The following is an 18,470-nucleotide window of genomic DNA, read 5'->3' as shown; positions in this document are numbered from 1 at the left end:
CCATTTTGAGATGAAATTTGGGATCTACTATTGGAAATAAAAATATAATTAATATATCTTTATAATTATTTGTGTTTAATAACTATTTTTAGTATAAGTGAAAATAACTAAATCTATTTTAATATACATTAATTAGAATATTATATTTTTTTTAATTTTATTATATTAGTTTCATCCACGCATAATGGGACTTTCTCTAATATACTATATGATACTAGTTTTGTGATTAAAGAGATGTAAAAAGGTCAAAACATATGTCTGCGTCGAGCTTACCACAGTGGTCCCAACCCAAGCAACTAAGTCGTAATATACTATTCCGTCCGTCCCACTAAGATGAATTTTTTAGAAATTTCACATTCTTTAAGAAATATTGTATAAAGATAATTTTAACCTCTTAATATACTTTAAAAATAATAATAAATATTTATCTAATTAGTAAGGGTAAAACGGGAAAACAGTTTTAAAATTTGCATTGGAAATATAAAACTTCTATCTTTGTGGGACAAATATTTTTTCTAAAAAATTTATCTTTATGGGACAGAAGGAGTAATATATAATTGATTGCTTTCTATTGTCTTTAAGTCGAGGCTACTAAGTCTTAAATGTACAGCTTATAGGCTACTGTTATTAATAACCAGATAACGACATAGTTCCCAACAGGCGAGGTGCTTCACGACTTAAAAGAACAATTGTCTAAGACCACAACCTTTTAAAAGAAAAAATCTATGTGCTAGATTGATAATTATTTGTATTATATGATTAAATCAAATATTAGATATAACATATGATAAACAAATATATTTGATACTAGTTTTGTGATTAGAGCCAAAAAAAAAGTCAAAACATATGTCCACGTCAAACTTAGCACATTATGGTCCCAATCCAAGCAACTAAAAAGTCTTAATATACAGCTTGGTTGCTTTCTATTGTCGCCAACAAGACGGTAACTAGACACAGAGTTCCCAAAGGCCATACTAAAATAAAATAGAAGGCAATGTTTTAATCAAAATTAGGATTATGTATGTAGTTTTTTTTTTCTTCTAAATGCATGACATTAAAATTCTTAGTTTAACAAGAGGGATTGAATGGTTTGCTATCATATTTATAAAGAGAAAGTTGGTAAAAAAAATCGATTATATTATTAGTGTGGTGAACAATTCAGAATTTAGAATAATTTAGCAACTCCTAATCTCTCTAGCAAATTCTGAATCACTTTCTTCAATGTATTCTTCTTCTTCATCTTCTACCCCCAAGTTTGATGTCTTCCTGAGTTTTAGCGTAGAAGCCGAAACTTTAGTCTCGGATCTTCGCAGTTCGTTTTCTGAAAATGGCATTACAATGAAAGATGACGATCTAGAGAAGGGAGTCTCGTCCTTAGGTTCTGAGCGAAGCGAAGGTATCAGGGAGTCAAAAGTCGCTGTTGTGGTGATCTCCCAGAGCTATGCGATCTCTGCTCAGTGCCTGAACGAGCTCCAAACGATAGTAAACTTTCACGATGAACGCCGTATCTCCATTCTGCCCATCTTCTACGGAGTTGATTATGATGATGTAAGAAACCAGATTAAAGAACTCGCAGCGTCCTTCAGAAAGCTTGGTAAAGAATATCCATCTGAGAAGGTTCAAGCATGGATGATTGCTCTTATCAAACTCATCAACATATCCCGCTCAGATTCACGGTACTTTTACAAGATGCTGCTCTATTAGTCTATTTGTGCTTTCAACTTTTTCATAGTTAATCCTTTTGTTTTTTTTAACCACAGAATCCATGACGACGAGACTACGATCGATATGGTTATTACAAGTCAGGTCAAGCAAATTCTATTGGATAAGGATAAGCAGATCAATCTGAAAGCAACCATCTCGCATACTGTCTCAAACAAGCAGATCAATTCATTGACAACAAAAAACGTTGGACTGATCGGGTTGGATCGTCATATGCTAGCACTGAACGAATTGTTGGATTTAAAATCTAACGAGGAAGTTCGCTTGATTGGGATTTGCGGTCAAGGAGGCGTCGGCAAGACCACGCTAGCGAGATATGTGTATGAAGAACTATTCAAAAACTTCCATGCCCATGTGTTTGTAGACAATGCCGGAAAGATTTATAAGCAAGATACCGATGAGTCACATTCACAAAAATCTTTAACATCAAAGGAGATTCAAGAGGGCACTCAAACGGTGACAAGGACTCTGACTGTGGCCTCTGATTTTATCAAATCGACGGTTTCACACCAGAGAAGTTTGCTAGTCGTTGATTGTGTAGATAACATCAAACAGTTAGAGGAAATCGCAAACATTGTCGGCTTGTGTTTTCCTGGAAGCAGAGTCATCCTTGTTACACAGGACAAGAAATTGCTAGATGACTTTGGTGTGGAGCATGTCTACGAGGTCCAGTCTCTGAGATACGATGAAGCTCTTCAAGTCTTCTCTCAATCTGCATTCAACCAGCAACACCCTCCAGCTAGTTTTGAATCACTCTCCTTTCGTGCTGTCCGGGTAGCTGGTTTCCTTCCTCTGCTTCTTAAAATCCTCGGTTCTTCTTTACAAGACAAGGATGGCAAGTATTGGGAGAAGGAACTGCAAAGACTGGAGGGAGGCCAAGAAAAAGCAATTATGGAAGTAATGAAGAAAAGCTGCACAAGAGAAAAAGTCCCTACATTTATCTTTCCTCTAAACTGATGAAATTCTCCACCACAGGGAGATGTTGGTATTCCAAACTCGATCAACAATGCCAACTGATAGATGAGTTGTCATGAATCATGATGTATGATAGAAAGTTTTTGCTATGTAAAATATCTCTCTTATGGTTTTTTGAAATTTTATTGTCTCCATCTCAAGGCTAAGCTAATGAAAGTAGTAACACAAAAGTGCATAACCTGGTAAAGCTTGTTGAGTAGAAGCAGAGCAATGTATAGTAAATAGGAATAGGATTTACGTCGTTGAAGCAAAATTTACAAAGCAGAGATTTTTCCAATGTTTTCTAGAGTTCAGAGTAATCACAAAGATTTCACATGTTCAATCTCTTCGAAGTTCGAACCCTGGTCCTGATTCATCTTCATTTTTTTTTGTATCCATCTCTAGTCTAAAGTAATGAAAGTATGAAACCCTTGTTTATGGGTTCCTGGTACAAAGAGCTAGCAACATGGTAAAACTTGCTCAATAGAAAGCAAAGCAGTTTCGTAAAATTAAAATTAAAAATCTTAAAAGTATTCAAGACAGTCGTGCTCTGTTTTGTAGTAAAGCCCGGTTGTTTAGGAATGATGTCCCATCACTGGTTAATTTTTGGTTTTAGTTCGAAAACACGATAGAACCTAAACAACCAAACCGATTATAAATATATACCTCAAATAGACTCAAACCAAGCCGAAGTTATACTGGATTTGTTTAGTCTTCTTCGTCAAAGTCCTGATCAACAATGCCACTGAACCGGAAATTTGAATCTGGCGTGCCATCTTTTGATCTGCATGCCATTCTTGTAGTGGATAATACCTATTTACCCTTAATGAATTATATCTATTAATTTTAAAAGAAAAATCAAAAACAAAATCTAAATCGAAATCAAAATAATCCCGACCCAACCCAATTAATTCCGACCCAATTCATTTAATTTTGACATTTAACTCCGACGAGATAGGCGATTTCCAATTAACTTCCGACATCGGCAATTTTCGACATTGGCTCCGTCGAGTCTGGAGAAACTTTGTTAGGTCAGCTAATCCAATTCTCCGGCCGTCGATTTCTCCGGTGCTGCATGCTACGTGAGTTGATACTGTTGGATCGAATTCTTTATCGATCTTTGCTGCGGCTACTCTGGAAACGATCCTTCTTTAGTTCGTCCATCTCCTGTAAGTATTATAGTTAGTACAATGTAATTGAATTGAATCAATGTGTAGCAGAATCAAACCAAATTTGCAGAATACAATGAATGTTCGAACTGAAATTGAATCAGACACTGGTACATCTCGTGGTTCAACTGGTACTAATATATTGTTTATATTTGTAGGAGGCGATGAAGAAGAGGATCCAGACGAACCTACACTTTGACTATGGAGAGTACTATACAGCAGACCATGAGTGGAGTTGCAAAAATTCAGTATACGGTATAGTGTTTAAAACATCATCGTTGGAGAGAATAACATATGCGGATTTAATAGATAACATCTTTAGAAAGATTGCTCTAGGTGGACAGAAAAGGAATCTGAAATTGAGTTACAAGATATCTAAAGCATGGAGAGAGTCTTATATTGTAGATAATGAGGATGTGTTGATATATTTAACGTCATTGGATAAAGAGGGACTTAGACCTGTTTTGCATGTAGAGTTATGCAGTGATTTGGAAAGTAATAATAGGCTAGTTCCAATAGTAGAGCGAAGAAGTTCATGCGGTGTGAATTATGGGGAATTGGCTGCCAATGTTGTAATGGTTGCGGATGCAAATACATGAATTCTGAGTACTAATGAACCTATTATTGAACTAGAGGAACAGAGTGAGACAGTTAGTGAACCTATTATTGAACTAGAGGATCAGCGTGAGACAGTTAGTGAACCTATGATGCTAGAGAATGGAGTTACTGAAACTGTTATTGAACCGTTGATGCTAGAGTGTGGGGTTAATGAAGATTCTGATAATGATTATGTTAGGGAAAATATGTTCATCTTGCACGTCCGGTACAAGAAAGTGTGGCTGCCGTTGTCAAAGAATGGGAAGATGGTATTGGTGATTTAGTAGGTCAAGAATTTCGTTCTAAGGAGGCAGTATGGGATTTGATTAATAGAGCTTCAAAAGAGGAAGTGTTTGGTGTGAAAACTATTAAATCTGACCCGGGCCGTCTTATGTTAGAATGCAGTCAAGCATCATTGGGTTGTGATTGGTATTTAAGAGTTACAAATACTTCGAGCACAGATTTTTGGTGTGTGAAGAAACACACACAAATACATAAATGCTCTCGGTGTCCGGAGGCAACTAGATATGAAAAACTAAAAGGCACATCGCAATTAGTAGCAGATGTGTTGCATGAGGACTATCCGGGTCTTCTTAATACTCTGAAACCTAAACAAATAATGAGTATTGGTAAAGGAAGACTTGGTTTCGATTGTTCCTACTCCACAGCTTTAAGAGAGAAAAAAAACATGTTAGTAATGTGCGTGGGAGCCCTGAAACTAGCTACAAGTTATTGTTTGCTTATCTGCACATTTTAAGGTCTGTGAATCATGGGACAATAACGGAAGTGGAATTGGATGCAGATGACATGTTTAAGTTCCTATTCATCGCTTTGGGCGCAAGCATTGAAAGGTTTAAGGCAATGAGGAAAGTTATAGTGATCTATGCAACTTTTCTGAAAACCATATATGGAGGGATGTTAGTTATTGCAATAGCTCAGGATCCTAATCATCATCATTACCCCATTGCGTTTGGTGTAATTGATAGCGAGAATCATGCTAGTTGGAACTGGTTTTTCAGAAAGTTGAATTTCATTATACCGGATGACCCGGAATTGGTTTTCATAAGCGACAGACATGGAAGCATCATCAAGGGAGTCGCGGATGTGTTCCCGAAGGCATCACATGGACATTGTGTATGACATTTGTCTCAAAACATTAAGAAAAAACTGGCAGGTGACAAAGAAGAAGGTATGGCCAAATTTAGGGAATTAACTCATATTTATACTACGACTGAGTTCAACACTAGATATGCAGAATTTAGGAGAAAGCATCCTAATGTAGCCACCTATCTGGATGGGGCAATTGGGCTTGAGAAATGGGCTAGGTGCTATTTCCAGGGAGACAAGTACAACATAGATACTAGCAACTCCGCAGAGTCAATGAACGCCGTGTTTTCAGAAGTAAGGAAGTACCATCTGTTACCGATGATCGATGCGATTTTGGAGAATTTTTCTGAGTGGTTCAACACACATCGCAAAGATTCCGCGTCTGCATCGAACACAAGGCAAGTGGTGCCTGTTGTGGAGAATATATTACACACGCGCTGTCCAATTGGTGCAAAGCTAAATGCAACTGAACTAAACAGCTTCTGACAAGAATACAACGTAATTGGAAATGACGGTTTTTCTTATTTGGTGGACTTGAAAAAGAATACTTGTTCTTGCTGAGAATTTGATATTGACAAGTACCCGTGCGTCCATGCTATAGCTGCAGCCATAAAGCGATCTAAGATGGATTGGAATAGCCATTCAATCTTGAATGTAAGTATCTATGGTCTATGCTCGAAGTATTACTTGATCGAGACGTGGGCATTGGCATATTACAGAACGATTTATGTGGTGCCGCATCAGGCTCATTGGTTCTTTCCTCCTGATTATGTGGAGAAGGTCGCAAAACCGCCAGATTACACTCCAAAAAAAGGAAGGAATCAAGAAACCCGGTTTCCATCCAAAGGTGAGAAGCGCCGAAAGAAGACTAATAACAAAGCTACGCGTGGCATCAACTTGGAGAGGTGGTTGCAGCCTGAAACCAATGATGATTGACGTTAACTCGTCAACTAGTACAAGAAGTTCAACTACGATAAAGTCTTTGTGTGTAAATTTGTGTTTCTCGGAATTGTCAAATATTGTTCGACAGGTTCAATTAAGAACAATCCTTTGTGTTTAGATTTGTGTTTTCGGAATTTTTAAGCATAGTTAAGTTTTTTAGTTCAACAGAATTGCCAAACATAGTTCAACAGGTTCAACTACGAACTAGTCGTTGTTTGGCAAACCTAGTACAACAGGTTCATCTGGGTCAACTATATACACGGGTGGCATCACAATCAACGCGTCAGTTGAAATATTAGCAGTGACAGGTGGCACTGCGAGTACCAATCGTCGCGTCGTTTGGAATATTATTTAAGACAGGATTACAATCGATTTTACACCATTCATATTTCATCCTATCCAAAAAAAAGAGCCCACCCCACTAATAAAGGAAGTCGTCGTTTGTCAACATGGATGGATATCATTCTGTTTCCGAACTTTGTCCGACTATCAGTGGATGGACTATTTGCGTTTTTGTTGTGACAGTGTTCAAAAAGTTTGTGGCACCGGATGAGTTCAAACTGGGCCTCATATTGGCAGATCAAACGGTAATATATTGCGAATATGTTTAATTTTGTTTCTTTCACATAACTTGCAAGTATATAGTTAAAATTATTTGGTGTAGGGTCCCCGTTCCCGAATCAAGGCTACCATTCCTCGTCGCCTTGCGTCATTTTACTTTGATCGAATACGAGAATATGAGTATGAGTGGATAATTATCACTAATTTCTCGGTCCGAAACGACGCTGAGTCTGTGAGAGCAACATCCCATGACTACCAGATATGGTTTATGGAACAGACTATTGTTACTAAAGCTTTGCGAACGGATGCACTCTCGTTTTACAATTTTACTCCTTTCGACAACATCATAGAGAAGACAGTTAACAAGAATGTGTTGGTCGGTGAGTTTTTTTTGACAATTTTATAGTATTTTCTTTGAGAAATTGTACGAATACTTACTTCTATTATTATACACAAGATGCGGTAGGTGCGATTATTTGGATTGGCCGATTGATCGAAGGCATCGACGTTTGAAGTTTCCTTTCAAGATAATGAATCAACAGTAAGTGCCTCCATCTTCACTTATTATAATGAAACTTGGTTACTATTTTGGGATTAGTTCAAATGGTTCAAATGATATAGTTTAAATGGTTCACCTATTTTAGTTCACATGGTGCACCTATTCTAGTTCAAATGGTTCAAATGCTTTAGTTCACATGTTCACCTACTCTAGTTCAAATGGTTCAAATTGCTATAGTTCACATGGTGAACCTACTCTAATTCAAATGGTTCAAATTGCTATAGTTCACATGGTTCACTTGGTCTATTTAGATGGTTCAATTGCTATAGTTCAAATGCTTCAGCAGACCTGGTTCAGATGGTCATGTTCATAATTTCTGATCAAGTAAATAATTTCTATGAACTGGAGCAATGAAGTTCTCTATTGTGAAGCACACAATCAACAAGCTTTGGACTTTCAAGCTCACTTCGGAGTCTTTGTAATCCGGCAATTGTGGCTGTACTCGTTTGCTGGCGTGTGAGCGGTCATTCTAAACCGAAGCTTGTGAGTCATGGCCCCGTGTCGAAGGTGTTAGGTAATCTGGAAATTCCGGAAGTTGATGAAATTTATAATGTAGTATTTTAGTATTTGGGTACTTTGTATTATTCGTATAAACGAAGAAATTTGTTATCTGACTTTATTATTTTAACTAATAACAAGTCTTTCTATGTACATTTGTAATTCCCGGAATCGGTAAGCCTAGTACAACAAGTTCAGCTCGTTCAACTATAATCACTTATTAAAATGTGTTTAACGATTTTATAATATGTAGAAACGTTTGAAGTTTACTAGTAGCTCAACAAAAAATCTACTATTACTATTAAAGTTTCATTGATAAATTTTTTTTATAAAAATTGAAATCGTAGTATGTGTTCACATAAACAACCTCTTATATGATAAGGAGTAGTTACTATGAGATCACCTCAAATGAAGTGAATTACGTGAATATGGTCTTATATCAAATATGATTCTGCCAAAACTTTGAATATGAAAAATAAATCACAGTTAGGTTGGGTTCGACATACTTATCAAGTATGTACATTAAGTTCAGCTGCAATATATGAAAACAGTGAAAAGTACATCTATGTGTATGATAGTTCAGCAATACAACTATGTGTAAAATTCCAGCTGATGAGCTTGATAATTCCAGCTGGCATACCGCATAATTCCAGCTGGCATACCGTATATCAACTCAAGAAATAAATGTCTGGATTTATCAACTCAAGTTAGATTTTGGTGGGTCCCTATGTTTAAAATATTTTTTTTTAATGGTAGGGTTTTGAGGATTTTCATCTATATTTAATCATTTACTTGTGTGAAAAATCGAAAATTCGAGAAAACCCTCTGCTGAAGAAGACGGCGGCGATTCTTTAGCGGCGACAAGTATTTTCCGGCGACAAGATTTTTCCGGCAAACGACGTCATTTCTTCACAAGGTTAGGTCTTTTCTATTAAAGATCTAGGGTTTATGTGGTTTATTTTAGTCAAGATCTAGGGTTTATTTAAGCCAAGATCTAGGGTTTAGTCAAGTATTTGATAGTTTTCTATTTTGTATTTGACAGACATGCCTATCTCTTTTAACGGAAGCTCCGACTCCTCTCCTAGTGAGAAATCTGACGGTTTCGACTACTACAATGCAATACGCGACGGGAATTGGGGCATTCCGACTAAGTGCTACGGTGGAAGAGACGTTGAAAAGGGTAATGTGGTTGGTGGCAATCACCACGGGAAAACAAGATTCCGATGTCCACTAAATCTGACCGAGGTGGATGGAGAACACTTGCATAAGTGGTGGGAGGAAGCCACTGAAGAGAAGTTTTCGAAGTACTGTAGCCGGAAGGACAAGCGAGAAGAAGGACCTCCTGCTTGGCAAGTTCCGATGTTCGAGCCCATCCACGAGAAGATACGCATTATGAATGACCGGATCACTGAGCTTGAGACCCAATTATTCAAGGAATTACGATCAATCCGGACTGCTATTAGTATCCTCCGAGCTAGAGGAGGGCGTGGTTCTCGTTGAACCATGTATGAACCATGTGAACCACGTTGTTTTCATTATGCAAGTATTTACTTTTGAACCATGTGAACCACTTTGTTTTAATTATGCAAGTATTTATGTATGAACCTTGTGAACCACTTTGTTTTAATTATGCAAGTATTTATGATTTATTACGATGTGCAACCAAAATATACAGTTAAATAGGATAATGTGATGAAAGATGAACCATTTGAACTAAACTGTTTTGAACCAGATGAAATATCTCTATTTCAGTCGAACCAATGAAATAACATTACAAAGTCACAAATCAAAAGCATTATAAAATCAAGGAATAATAAGGTCAAAAATCCGACATTGCAAAGTCATTACAAGATATTAAAGATCTAATACAACATTACAAATTCATGTTTCTTTTTATTACCAAACATTACGTAAACAATGGCAATGGTGATCAAGCAAAGCCACACAAAACACATTGTTAAGCAAACTTTCCACTTGCGGAATTCCTTTTTCCCCAATTCTGCTTCTTCTTTCAGTTCTTATAACATCGCATGTAGCTCTTTCGCCTCAGATTTGATTTTGTTAAGCTCATTTGCAATGATTCCAAAATTTTCTAAAGCATCTTCGACCTCTTCTTGCACAGCATCCTCAACCCACTCAAACAAATGACCCTATTGCACAACCCACAAACCAAATCCGACAAGTTTAGCAAACCAAATCCGACAAGTTTAGCAACTACACAAATACACAATATAAACACCAGCTCTACTTACATCTCTTTTGTTTGTCCACGTATTCAGATCTCTTTTGGTTTTACACCGGAAAAAGGTCTTCCGGGATTGTCTTGACTCTTGGATGTGAAGATCGTCACATCTGCTCCACACGCACATTTCACCGGAAAACCACAGCTCCGTCAACACCAGATGACATTGACACTGAGCTTGAACTCATCGGAGTAGTTAGAGAAGGGATTTCGAATTTTTGCAATTCGGAACTGGAATTCGAATTTTTCGATTTAGGGATTTCAATCGTTTTTGCTTTTTCGAATTTTGAATTATGAATTATACATAAAGCGGCCTCTATTTTTTGAAATTTATTGGATTTTGTTTTGTAATTTAGAAGCCCATTAAAGATGGCAAAAGGCCCAAAACGAATACTTATTTTAGGGATGCTAAAAGCCCATAGTAAACGAAAGGCCCAAGCCCAGCCCATTTACTTAATCGTTCGGCGTCAAAGTTCAGATGGGACAGCCGAAGAGTCACGTCTATTCAATTTACTCGTCTGCTTTTAATTTACACGAAACCAGAGAATTCAAGAAATTGAACTGTTCCCCGGTGAACTACATGGATCATCGCCGGAGCATTCAGTGAGTGAGAATGTCGGCGCCTTCCTCTCCTGCGTCTCTGACTCCAACATCACCGGATTGTTCTTCTCCACCACCACCTGAGTGGTTAGTTGACATCGGTATGATCCGCCTAGAGTTGGGGGTTCCGCTTCACCGTGTAATCCCCCCTGGAGCAGTGGAGCCAACAGTACCATGGATGAGGTCTCCTTTACCAGGATATATGGGGCCGGATTTTGTTCCAGCCCCAAGAGATTTCGTCCCAAGTGAAGTTATTTGGCCCGAAAAGTTTTTTGGTCAAACGAATCTATTTCCGGAGATGCATGAAGCATGTCAAATGTTCATTCAAAAGGTAAATGTAAGAATAGTGTTTCGTTGTTGCCAATGTGGTTTGGTTTAGGGTTTAATCAAATTTCAGGTTTAGGGTTTAGTTGTGTTGATTGTTCGTTATATTAGGTGAATCATATAGTGGTGGTATAGTTGTATTGATGGATATTTAGCGAGAAATTGACATTTATATTGTTGGACAGGTGGATAATCAACACCAAGCTTATCGAAGGCGTCACCGCCAACTACTCATTAAGTTGCAAGACCTGGAGAGAGGTATGAGGCGGTTGGAGGCTCATCCGAAAGACTGGGTGAGATACGGTTTCGACAAAGTTGCTGACATTCCACTGCCACTAAGGAGATGGTGTGTTGAGCATGATGGATCGTCACCGAATTATGCGTGTTTCGCGGAGCCAATTCCCATTAAGGAGGACGATGAACCAGATGATGGAAGTTACTACAGGAGAGTGGATGAGCCTCCACGCGAGTATCCTCCTGACTCTCTCTTTCAATAAACATTATGTCTTTGTTTTGCTTAAGTTTGTAAAATAAATCTAAATCTAAATTGTGGTTTTAAATCTTTATTTTGCTAACTATCTGTGTTTTGAATACAATATATGAATCTAAATGTTTGAATATAATTATCTGTGTTTTGAATGTAAATTTTGCTAACAATTATATAATCAGTCGAACGGAGGTACTTTATTGGTCGAACCATTTGGACAACTTAGTCGAGCCATTTGGACTATTAGTCGAACCGGATGAACTATTTGAACTAATCAGTCGAACTGGATGAACTATATAGGTCGAACCGTTTGAACTAACCAGTCGAACACATTTGAACCATTTGAACTAATCAGTCGAACCATTTGAACTAATCAGTCGAAACGTCTCGCACGCATTCAAATCGCCAACAATCCTTAACAGAAACTCTTCAATGTTTCCATCATTCTTTGCACCAGCTTTTACTACCTTGACCAAGAAGTACAACAGCACTAACTTCAACCTATCTGAACCATGCTTCATCTTCGAGCACTTAGCAAGAACATCTAAAACCTTTATCCTAGATTCTTTTTTGAATATCCTCGAACAAAGTTAATATTCCCCATTGTATTTAGTTCTTTTGGGGAACTGTGGCAATCAAACCCACTTAACAACGCATGCTCTTTAATGGAATACCTAATAGGTACTCCATTTACCACAAACCAAGCCTCCTCGAGCAAATTTGTCTTCACTATGCGTAACATAAGCACCCACATGCCTGACGATTAACGTTCTCTACCCCTTCTTTTAGAATTGTATTCACCATTTCCTCCTCCTCCAGCTCCTCCCCATTCCCGTCTTTCGCTTCTTCGAATTGTTGAATGACAGCGTCAATTAGAGGTTTCAAAGATGTACCTGTCTGATCCTCTTCAATTTCGGCGGTTCCTTTAGGAGAAGCCTCATCACCATCACGCGGTTCCTCCATAGCCTTTTCAATCTTAGCGGTTTCTTTTGTAGTATCATTCGCCGCAACATCTCGTGCTGCTGGTTCGGTCGGAACCAAGTCGACGGCATCTCCGTCGTTCTCAATTTCTGAAGTAACTGGTTCTGATGTCGAAACTTTACCGGACGGCTTGTCCGTCGAAGTAACTGGTTCTGATGTCGAAACTTCACCGGACGGCTTCTCTGTCGAATCATATACAGGGCCACCTTTACCGTCTCCGGCGGCATCTCCGTCGTTTTCAATTTCTGAAGGAACTGGTTCTGATGTCGAAACTTCACCGGACGACTTCTCCGTCGAATCATATACAGGGCCATCAATACCGTCTCTAACACGAGTCATCAAACTATTACACGAATCAAGAATTCGTCGGAAAATTGTGAAAGGCGAGAAATTATGAATTTGATTTTGGAAAATTTGAATTGAATGAGAGTAGAAACGGTTTGATTTTAGAAATTAGGGATTTCGCTTAAGTGTTTGGAATGGGTTTTGGGTTGCTAGGCATGGATCTTAATTGGATCGGATATTTTGTTGGGTCGTCTGAGTTTTTGGTCTTTTGCCAATTATTTGGATTTTCTCTCATTTATCTTTAATTCGACAAAAATTGGGAATTAGAAGAGTGGCATTCCTGGTTACTTTTTCGCAGATAGTGGCACTCCAGACATTTGAACTTTTATCACTTATGCCACTTTTTTGAAAAAACTGATCTGGACTGCCATCAGTTAATCTGAATGCCACCGAAAATGTGATATACCAGTTGTACCCTTAATGAGTTGATTAAAAAAATGAAAAAGAAATTCAAAAGCTAAATAAAGAAAATCGAGTTCGGAGATTCTCCTCTTCGTCGTCGTGTTCTTCTTCTTTGGTCGACGTTCATCTTCTTCGTTGGCCACCATCGATTTCCTCATGCCGCCGACTTGAAATCCGGCGTAAAAGCCACGAATTAGGTCAGTTTCTTCTCATATTTCCTTTGACATTGGTGCATTGTGATTTTAGATTGGGATTTTGAATTCTATATAATTCCCAGCTCGATTCAATTTGATAGTTTGATGATTGGTTTGCAAAGTAAAGAGTAATCGATTAGAGGTTGCCGAAACGTTATTTGAGGTGATGAGCAAAGGAATGTAGGTTGAATGTGAGTTGAATTTGAATTCCGAGATTTCATATTAAAGATTTGGGGGGTTTGTGTTTGCAAAGTTTAGATTAACCAATTAGTTTAACGAATAGGTATGTATTAACATTGGAAATCAATTGAAAGGTAACGAATTAGGTTCAGTAGAATCGAGTGCGACGAGAGATTGATTTCAACGTATGATAAGAGTACATGTGGTATAACTATTAAAATGTTTGATTGGAGTTGAACTGGTTGTATTTTCAGGAGCGATGAAGAAGAAGATCCACACTAAGGTACATTTTGACTTTGGAGGATACTATTCTGAAGTGAATGAGTGGATTGGTAAAAATTCACTATATGCTATATCGTTTAAGACGAGTAGTTTGGAGAAGATTAGCTATTCGATGTTAGTTGACAAGATCATGAAGAAGGTTGCGATTGATGAAGCTTCTGTCAAGTTGAAACTGAGTTACAATCTGTCTAAAGTTAGGAGAGAGACATATATTGTAGATGATGAGGATGTCTTCATATTTTTAACAGAATCTGATGAAGAGAGTCGGATTCCTGTTTTGCATGTGGAGGAATTAAATGGTATAGGAGTTGAGAGGAGAGAGGAAATTTCTGTACCGGAGCGTCGAAGTTCAGTTGGTGTAAATGTAATAGAGGATGATGTTTTAAATGAAGTATGTGAGATGGTGCATGATGGATATGATAATGATGTGAATGATTGTGAGAATGTAGTAGGTACGGAGATCGTGGCTGTCGAAAGGCCGATGGAAAGGCCGGTGAATTCTGTTGAGGAAGAAGATGAGGATGATAGGATTGATTATGATGATATTCACGATATTCCACGAAGTGTAGAAGTTACTCCGCAGGTTATAGAATGGGATGATGGTACGGGTATTGAAATTGGTCAAGAATTTTGTTCAAGGGAGGCTGTGTGGGAATTGGTTAACAGAGCTGCAAAGAAAGAAGTTTTTGGAGTCTATACTATTAAGTCAGACCCGTTGAGACTTATGCTACGATGCCGCCAAGCTTCTAAAGGGTGTACTTGGTATCTAAGAGTTGCGAGAACTAAGAAATCTCATTTTTGGAGTGTTAGAATGCATAGAAAGATGCATACATGCTCTCGGAGTGTTGAGACTACAAGCAATAGTATACAGCGAGGCACACCAAGATTAATAGCATCGGTTTTGCATTGTGATTATCCCGGAAATTTAGAGACCCCAACTCCAAAAAACATTATGTCGATTGTAAGAGGAAGACTTGGGGTGCATTGTTCATACTCCACTGCCTTAAGAGGCAAAATGCTACATGTTAGTGATGTGCGAGGGACTCCGGAAAGAAGCTACACGATGTTATTTTCTTATCTTTACATGTTAGAGAAGGTAAATCCAGGGACAGTAACTTATGTGGAGTTGGAAGGAGAGAAAAAGTTCAAGTACCTCTTCATTGCATTAGGCGCTTGCATTGAAGGTTTTAGGGCAATGCGGAAAGTGATAGTTGTGGATGCAACTCATCTTAAAACTGTGTATGGTGGGATGTTGGTTATTGCAACAGCACAAGATCCTAATCATCATCATTATCCACTTGCGTTTGGAATCATTGATAGCGAGAAGGATGTAAGTTGGATTTGGTTCTTAGAAAACCTGAAAACTGTATATTCGGATGTTCCCGGATTGGTCTTTATTAGTGATAGGCATCAAAGCATAAAGAAGGCTGTCAAGACGGTGTACCCGAATGCGCTTCATGCAGCTTGTATATGGCATTTGTGTCAAAACATGAGAGATCGTGTGAAAATTGACAAGGATGGAGCTGCTGTCAAGTTCAGGGATTGTGCTCATGCATATACTGAGAGTGAGTTCGAGAAAGAGTTTGGTCATTTTACAAGTTTATGGCCTAAAGCTGCTGACTTTCTTGTGAAAGTAGGGTTTGAGAAATGGTCGAGGTGCCATTTTAAAGGAGACAAGTATAACATTGACACTAGTAATTCTGCGGAGTCCATTAATGGTGTGTTTAAAAAAGCGAGAAAATATCACTTGTTACCAATGATTGATGTGATGATTTCTAAGTTTTCTGAATGGTTCAACGAGCATAGGCAAGCTTCAGGTTCTTGTCCAATCACAGCACAAGTTGTGCCTACTGTGGAGAACATATTGCACATTAGATGTCAAGTTGCAGCCAAATTAACTGTGTTTGAGCTTAACAGTTACAACCAAGAATACAACGTGATTGATCTCAACTCGGTAAGTTTTCTGGTGGATTTGAAAATGAAAAGTTGTTCATGCAAACGTTTTGATATAGACAAGATCCCGTGTGTCCATGCTATGGCCGCAGCAAGGCACCTCGCCCGCAAGGAAGGGAGAAATGCGAATACAACCATCTACGGACTCTGCTCTGTGTATTACTTGATAGATAGTTGGTCATTGGCCTATTACCGGACGTTGTATGTAGTCCCACATGAGTCGGTTTGGGTTCTTCCTGCCCATATTAAAGAGTTAGTTGCCTTTCCGCCGGAATACACACCAAAAGGACCAGGACGAAATCAAGAGAAGCGGTTTCCATCAGCTGGTGAAGCGCGAAAGAGGAGAAAATCGCAACCTAGAATAAACTTGGAGGCTTGGCTGCAGCCTGAGGAAGATTAAGTCTGATGCAGAAAGGGTTCAACCAGAACAACCTGGCCAACTGCAGAAAGGGTTCAACCAATACAACTAAGTTCATTTGTATTTGCATTATATTATTTGTAAGTGTGATGTACTATGTTTTATGTTTTCGTATTTGTATTGAATTCTTTGCAAGTTTATTGAATTCTTTGCAAGTTTATTGAATTATTTGCAAGTTTAATGTATTTTTTTAAGTTCAACTGAGACAACTGATATATGTATCTGTATTTTAGGATTAATAAAATGATAAAATAATTCTCAATATTTTCAGCTATTATCAACATCTAAACATTGAATAAATCCAAAATATGATATTACAACATTGTTATTAATAAACTTGATCATAAACTGGTTTCCTAATAAATCACCTATGTATGACAAGGAACATATAGTTCATGATTGTCCAATATACATACGTTATGTATGAAAACAGATATTTACTAAATATGATTCTATCAAAACTTATTAAAATCCATTAATATGTTAAAACTTATGGGACCAACTAAAAAAATGAGTTGGTTTTTCAGATTCAACTTCAAAAACACAAAATTTAGAATAGTTCAACTGTTTGTGATTCCGGCCAACTGTACATATACATACAACTATGTGTATTCTGAATATTCTAATAAATAATTTTTTTAAAAAATAGATCCCACGAAGTCGCGTTCACACTACGATTATTGCGTTCACACTACAAAGTTTCTACCTATTTATTCTCTCTCTCTCTTCTATTTCACTTCTCTCGTTCTTCTCTCTTCTTCACTTCTCTCCTCAGATCGTCCTCAAAGCTCCTCAGCTCGTCTTCAAGCTCTTCCCATCACAGCGACCATCTCCTCGCCTAGCTGTCAACAACCAAGGTATTACATGCACTGGAGTTCTTCCTCTCTCTCGTTCTTCTCTCTTCTTCTAAAGGGTTTCTAGCCGCCGTAATTAGTAGATATAGGGTTTCTTACGGGTTTTTAGCCGCCGTAATTAGTAGATCTAGGGTTTCTTACGGGTTTCTAGCCGCTGTAATTAGTAGATCTAGGGTTTATAGCGTTCATGATTCATATCTCTTTCTTTCTCTGTTCTGTAGATGCCCTATAGTTACTCTCAACCATCCACGTCCGAAGCTAGTTGGAATAGTGGAGAGGCGAATGCCGATGCAAATTGGGGGGTTCCAGAAAAATGTTTTTGTGGTAAGCCTGTAAAACTTGAAGTGTGCAAAACTGGTTACAGGCAAGGCGACAGAGTCTACAAATGCCCAATGCTTAAAGTAAGTTATTGTGTTTTCATTTCATTGGAACAACAAAGTACAAGTGAATTATATTTATGAAGTCTTCTCTCTTTCGCAGGATGAAGAGTACGAGTCCCGAAACCACCTTATTCAGTGGTGGGATCAGGCGGTAACTGAGGAGCTTGAGAAGGTAAATCACAAACTTGATTCCGCACTAAGACATGGACAACTAGCATGCAATCATGCTTTGGAGTCCATCCGGGAAACTATTCAACTCATGCAAGGTGAAATTGAAACCCTTAAAGAAAGGTTACTCGCCAAAAAAGTCGAGATTGATAGGCTTAGGGCATTACTTTCTACATGGTGATTATGATGTGTTTTATGTTATTGAGGATGGTGTATGGCATTTGAACCTAAATATGTTACTCTTGTATTTTAAGTTATGTGTATTGACCGGCCAACTGGGACAACTTAGCTACTCTTGTATTTTAAGTTGTGTACGAAAATGTTGATACACGAATCACAGCTAGACGAGGAGTCGTACGAAAATTTTAAGGTAGGTAGATGTGCGACGAGCTGGATAGAGAGGCGAATTGGACAAACCGAGTTGTCTGCTGAAGGTATAGACGAGCTGGGCGACGAGATAGGTGGACTATGCAGTCAATGGACGAACTGCCGCTAGGCGAGGAGGTAGATGAGTTTTGTAGTCGAGGGATGAGCTGATAGCTAGACGAGGA

The 18,470-nt window shown here is 38.2% G+C and overlaps 1 protein-coding gene and 4 pseudogenes across 5 annotated transcripts; 4 read left to right on the top strand and 1 right to left on the bottom strand.

Moving 5' to 3' along the window:
- The first annotated feature begins 943 nt into the window (after positions 1–943).
- On the top strand, positions 944–3,019 carry AT4G09420 (Disease resistance protein (TIR-NBS class)). Its single transcript, NM_117010.5, has 2 exons — positions 944–1,676; positions 1,761–3,019. Exons 1-2 carry the CDS (start codon positions 1,222–1,224, stop codon positions 2,677–2,679), a joined length of 1,374 nt encoding a protein of 457 aa, NP_192680.1. The 5' UTR covers positions 944–1,221; the 3' UTR covers positions 2,680–3,019.
- Positions 3,020–3,921: 902 nt separating this feature from the next.
- On the top strand, positions 3,922–6,485 carry AT4G09410 (annotated as a pseudogene; the record flags this gene model as incomplete). The annotated part of the gene is made up of 1 exon: positions 3,922–6,485.
- A 455-nt stretch (positions 6,486–6,940) lies between these two features.
- AT4G09400 lies at positions 6,941–11,772 on the top strand (annotated as a pseudogene; the record flags this gene model as incomplete). The annotated part of the gene is made up of 8 exons: positions 6,941–7,078; positions 7,156–7,432; positions 8,944–9,025; positions 9,195–9,598; positions 10,389–10,546; positions 10,895–10,958; positions 11,176–11,282; positions 11,461–11,772.
- A 337-nt stretch (positions 11,773–12,109) lies between these two features.
- On the bottom strand, positions 12,110–13,082 carry AT4G09390 (annotated as a pseudogene; the record flags this gene model as incomplete). Its single annotated transcript has 2 exons — positions 12,110–12,229; positions 12,540–13,082.
- A 1,041-nt stretch (positions 13,083–14,123) lies between these two features.
- Positions 14,124–18,415, top strand: AT4G09380 (annotated as a pseudogene; the record flags this gene model as incomplete). The annotated part of the gene is made up of 1 exon: positions 14,124–18,415.
- Between the last annotated feature and the right edge of the window lie 55 nt (positions 18,416–18,470).

The sequence above is a fragment of the Arabidopsis thaliana genome, chromosome 4 (assembly GCF_000001735.4).
Source record: "Arabidopsis thaliana chromosome 4, partial sequence".
NCBI classification, from domain to species: domain Eukaryota; kingdom Viridiplantae; phylum Streptophyta; class Magnoliopsida; order Brassicales; family Brassicaceae; genus Arabidopsis; species Arabidopsis thaliana.
The sequence above is the reverse complement of the archived record's forward strand: the minus strand, read 5'-3'. Positions and strand labels throughout refer to the sequence as shown.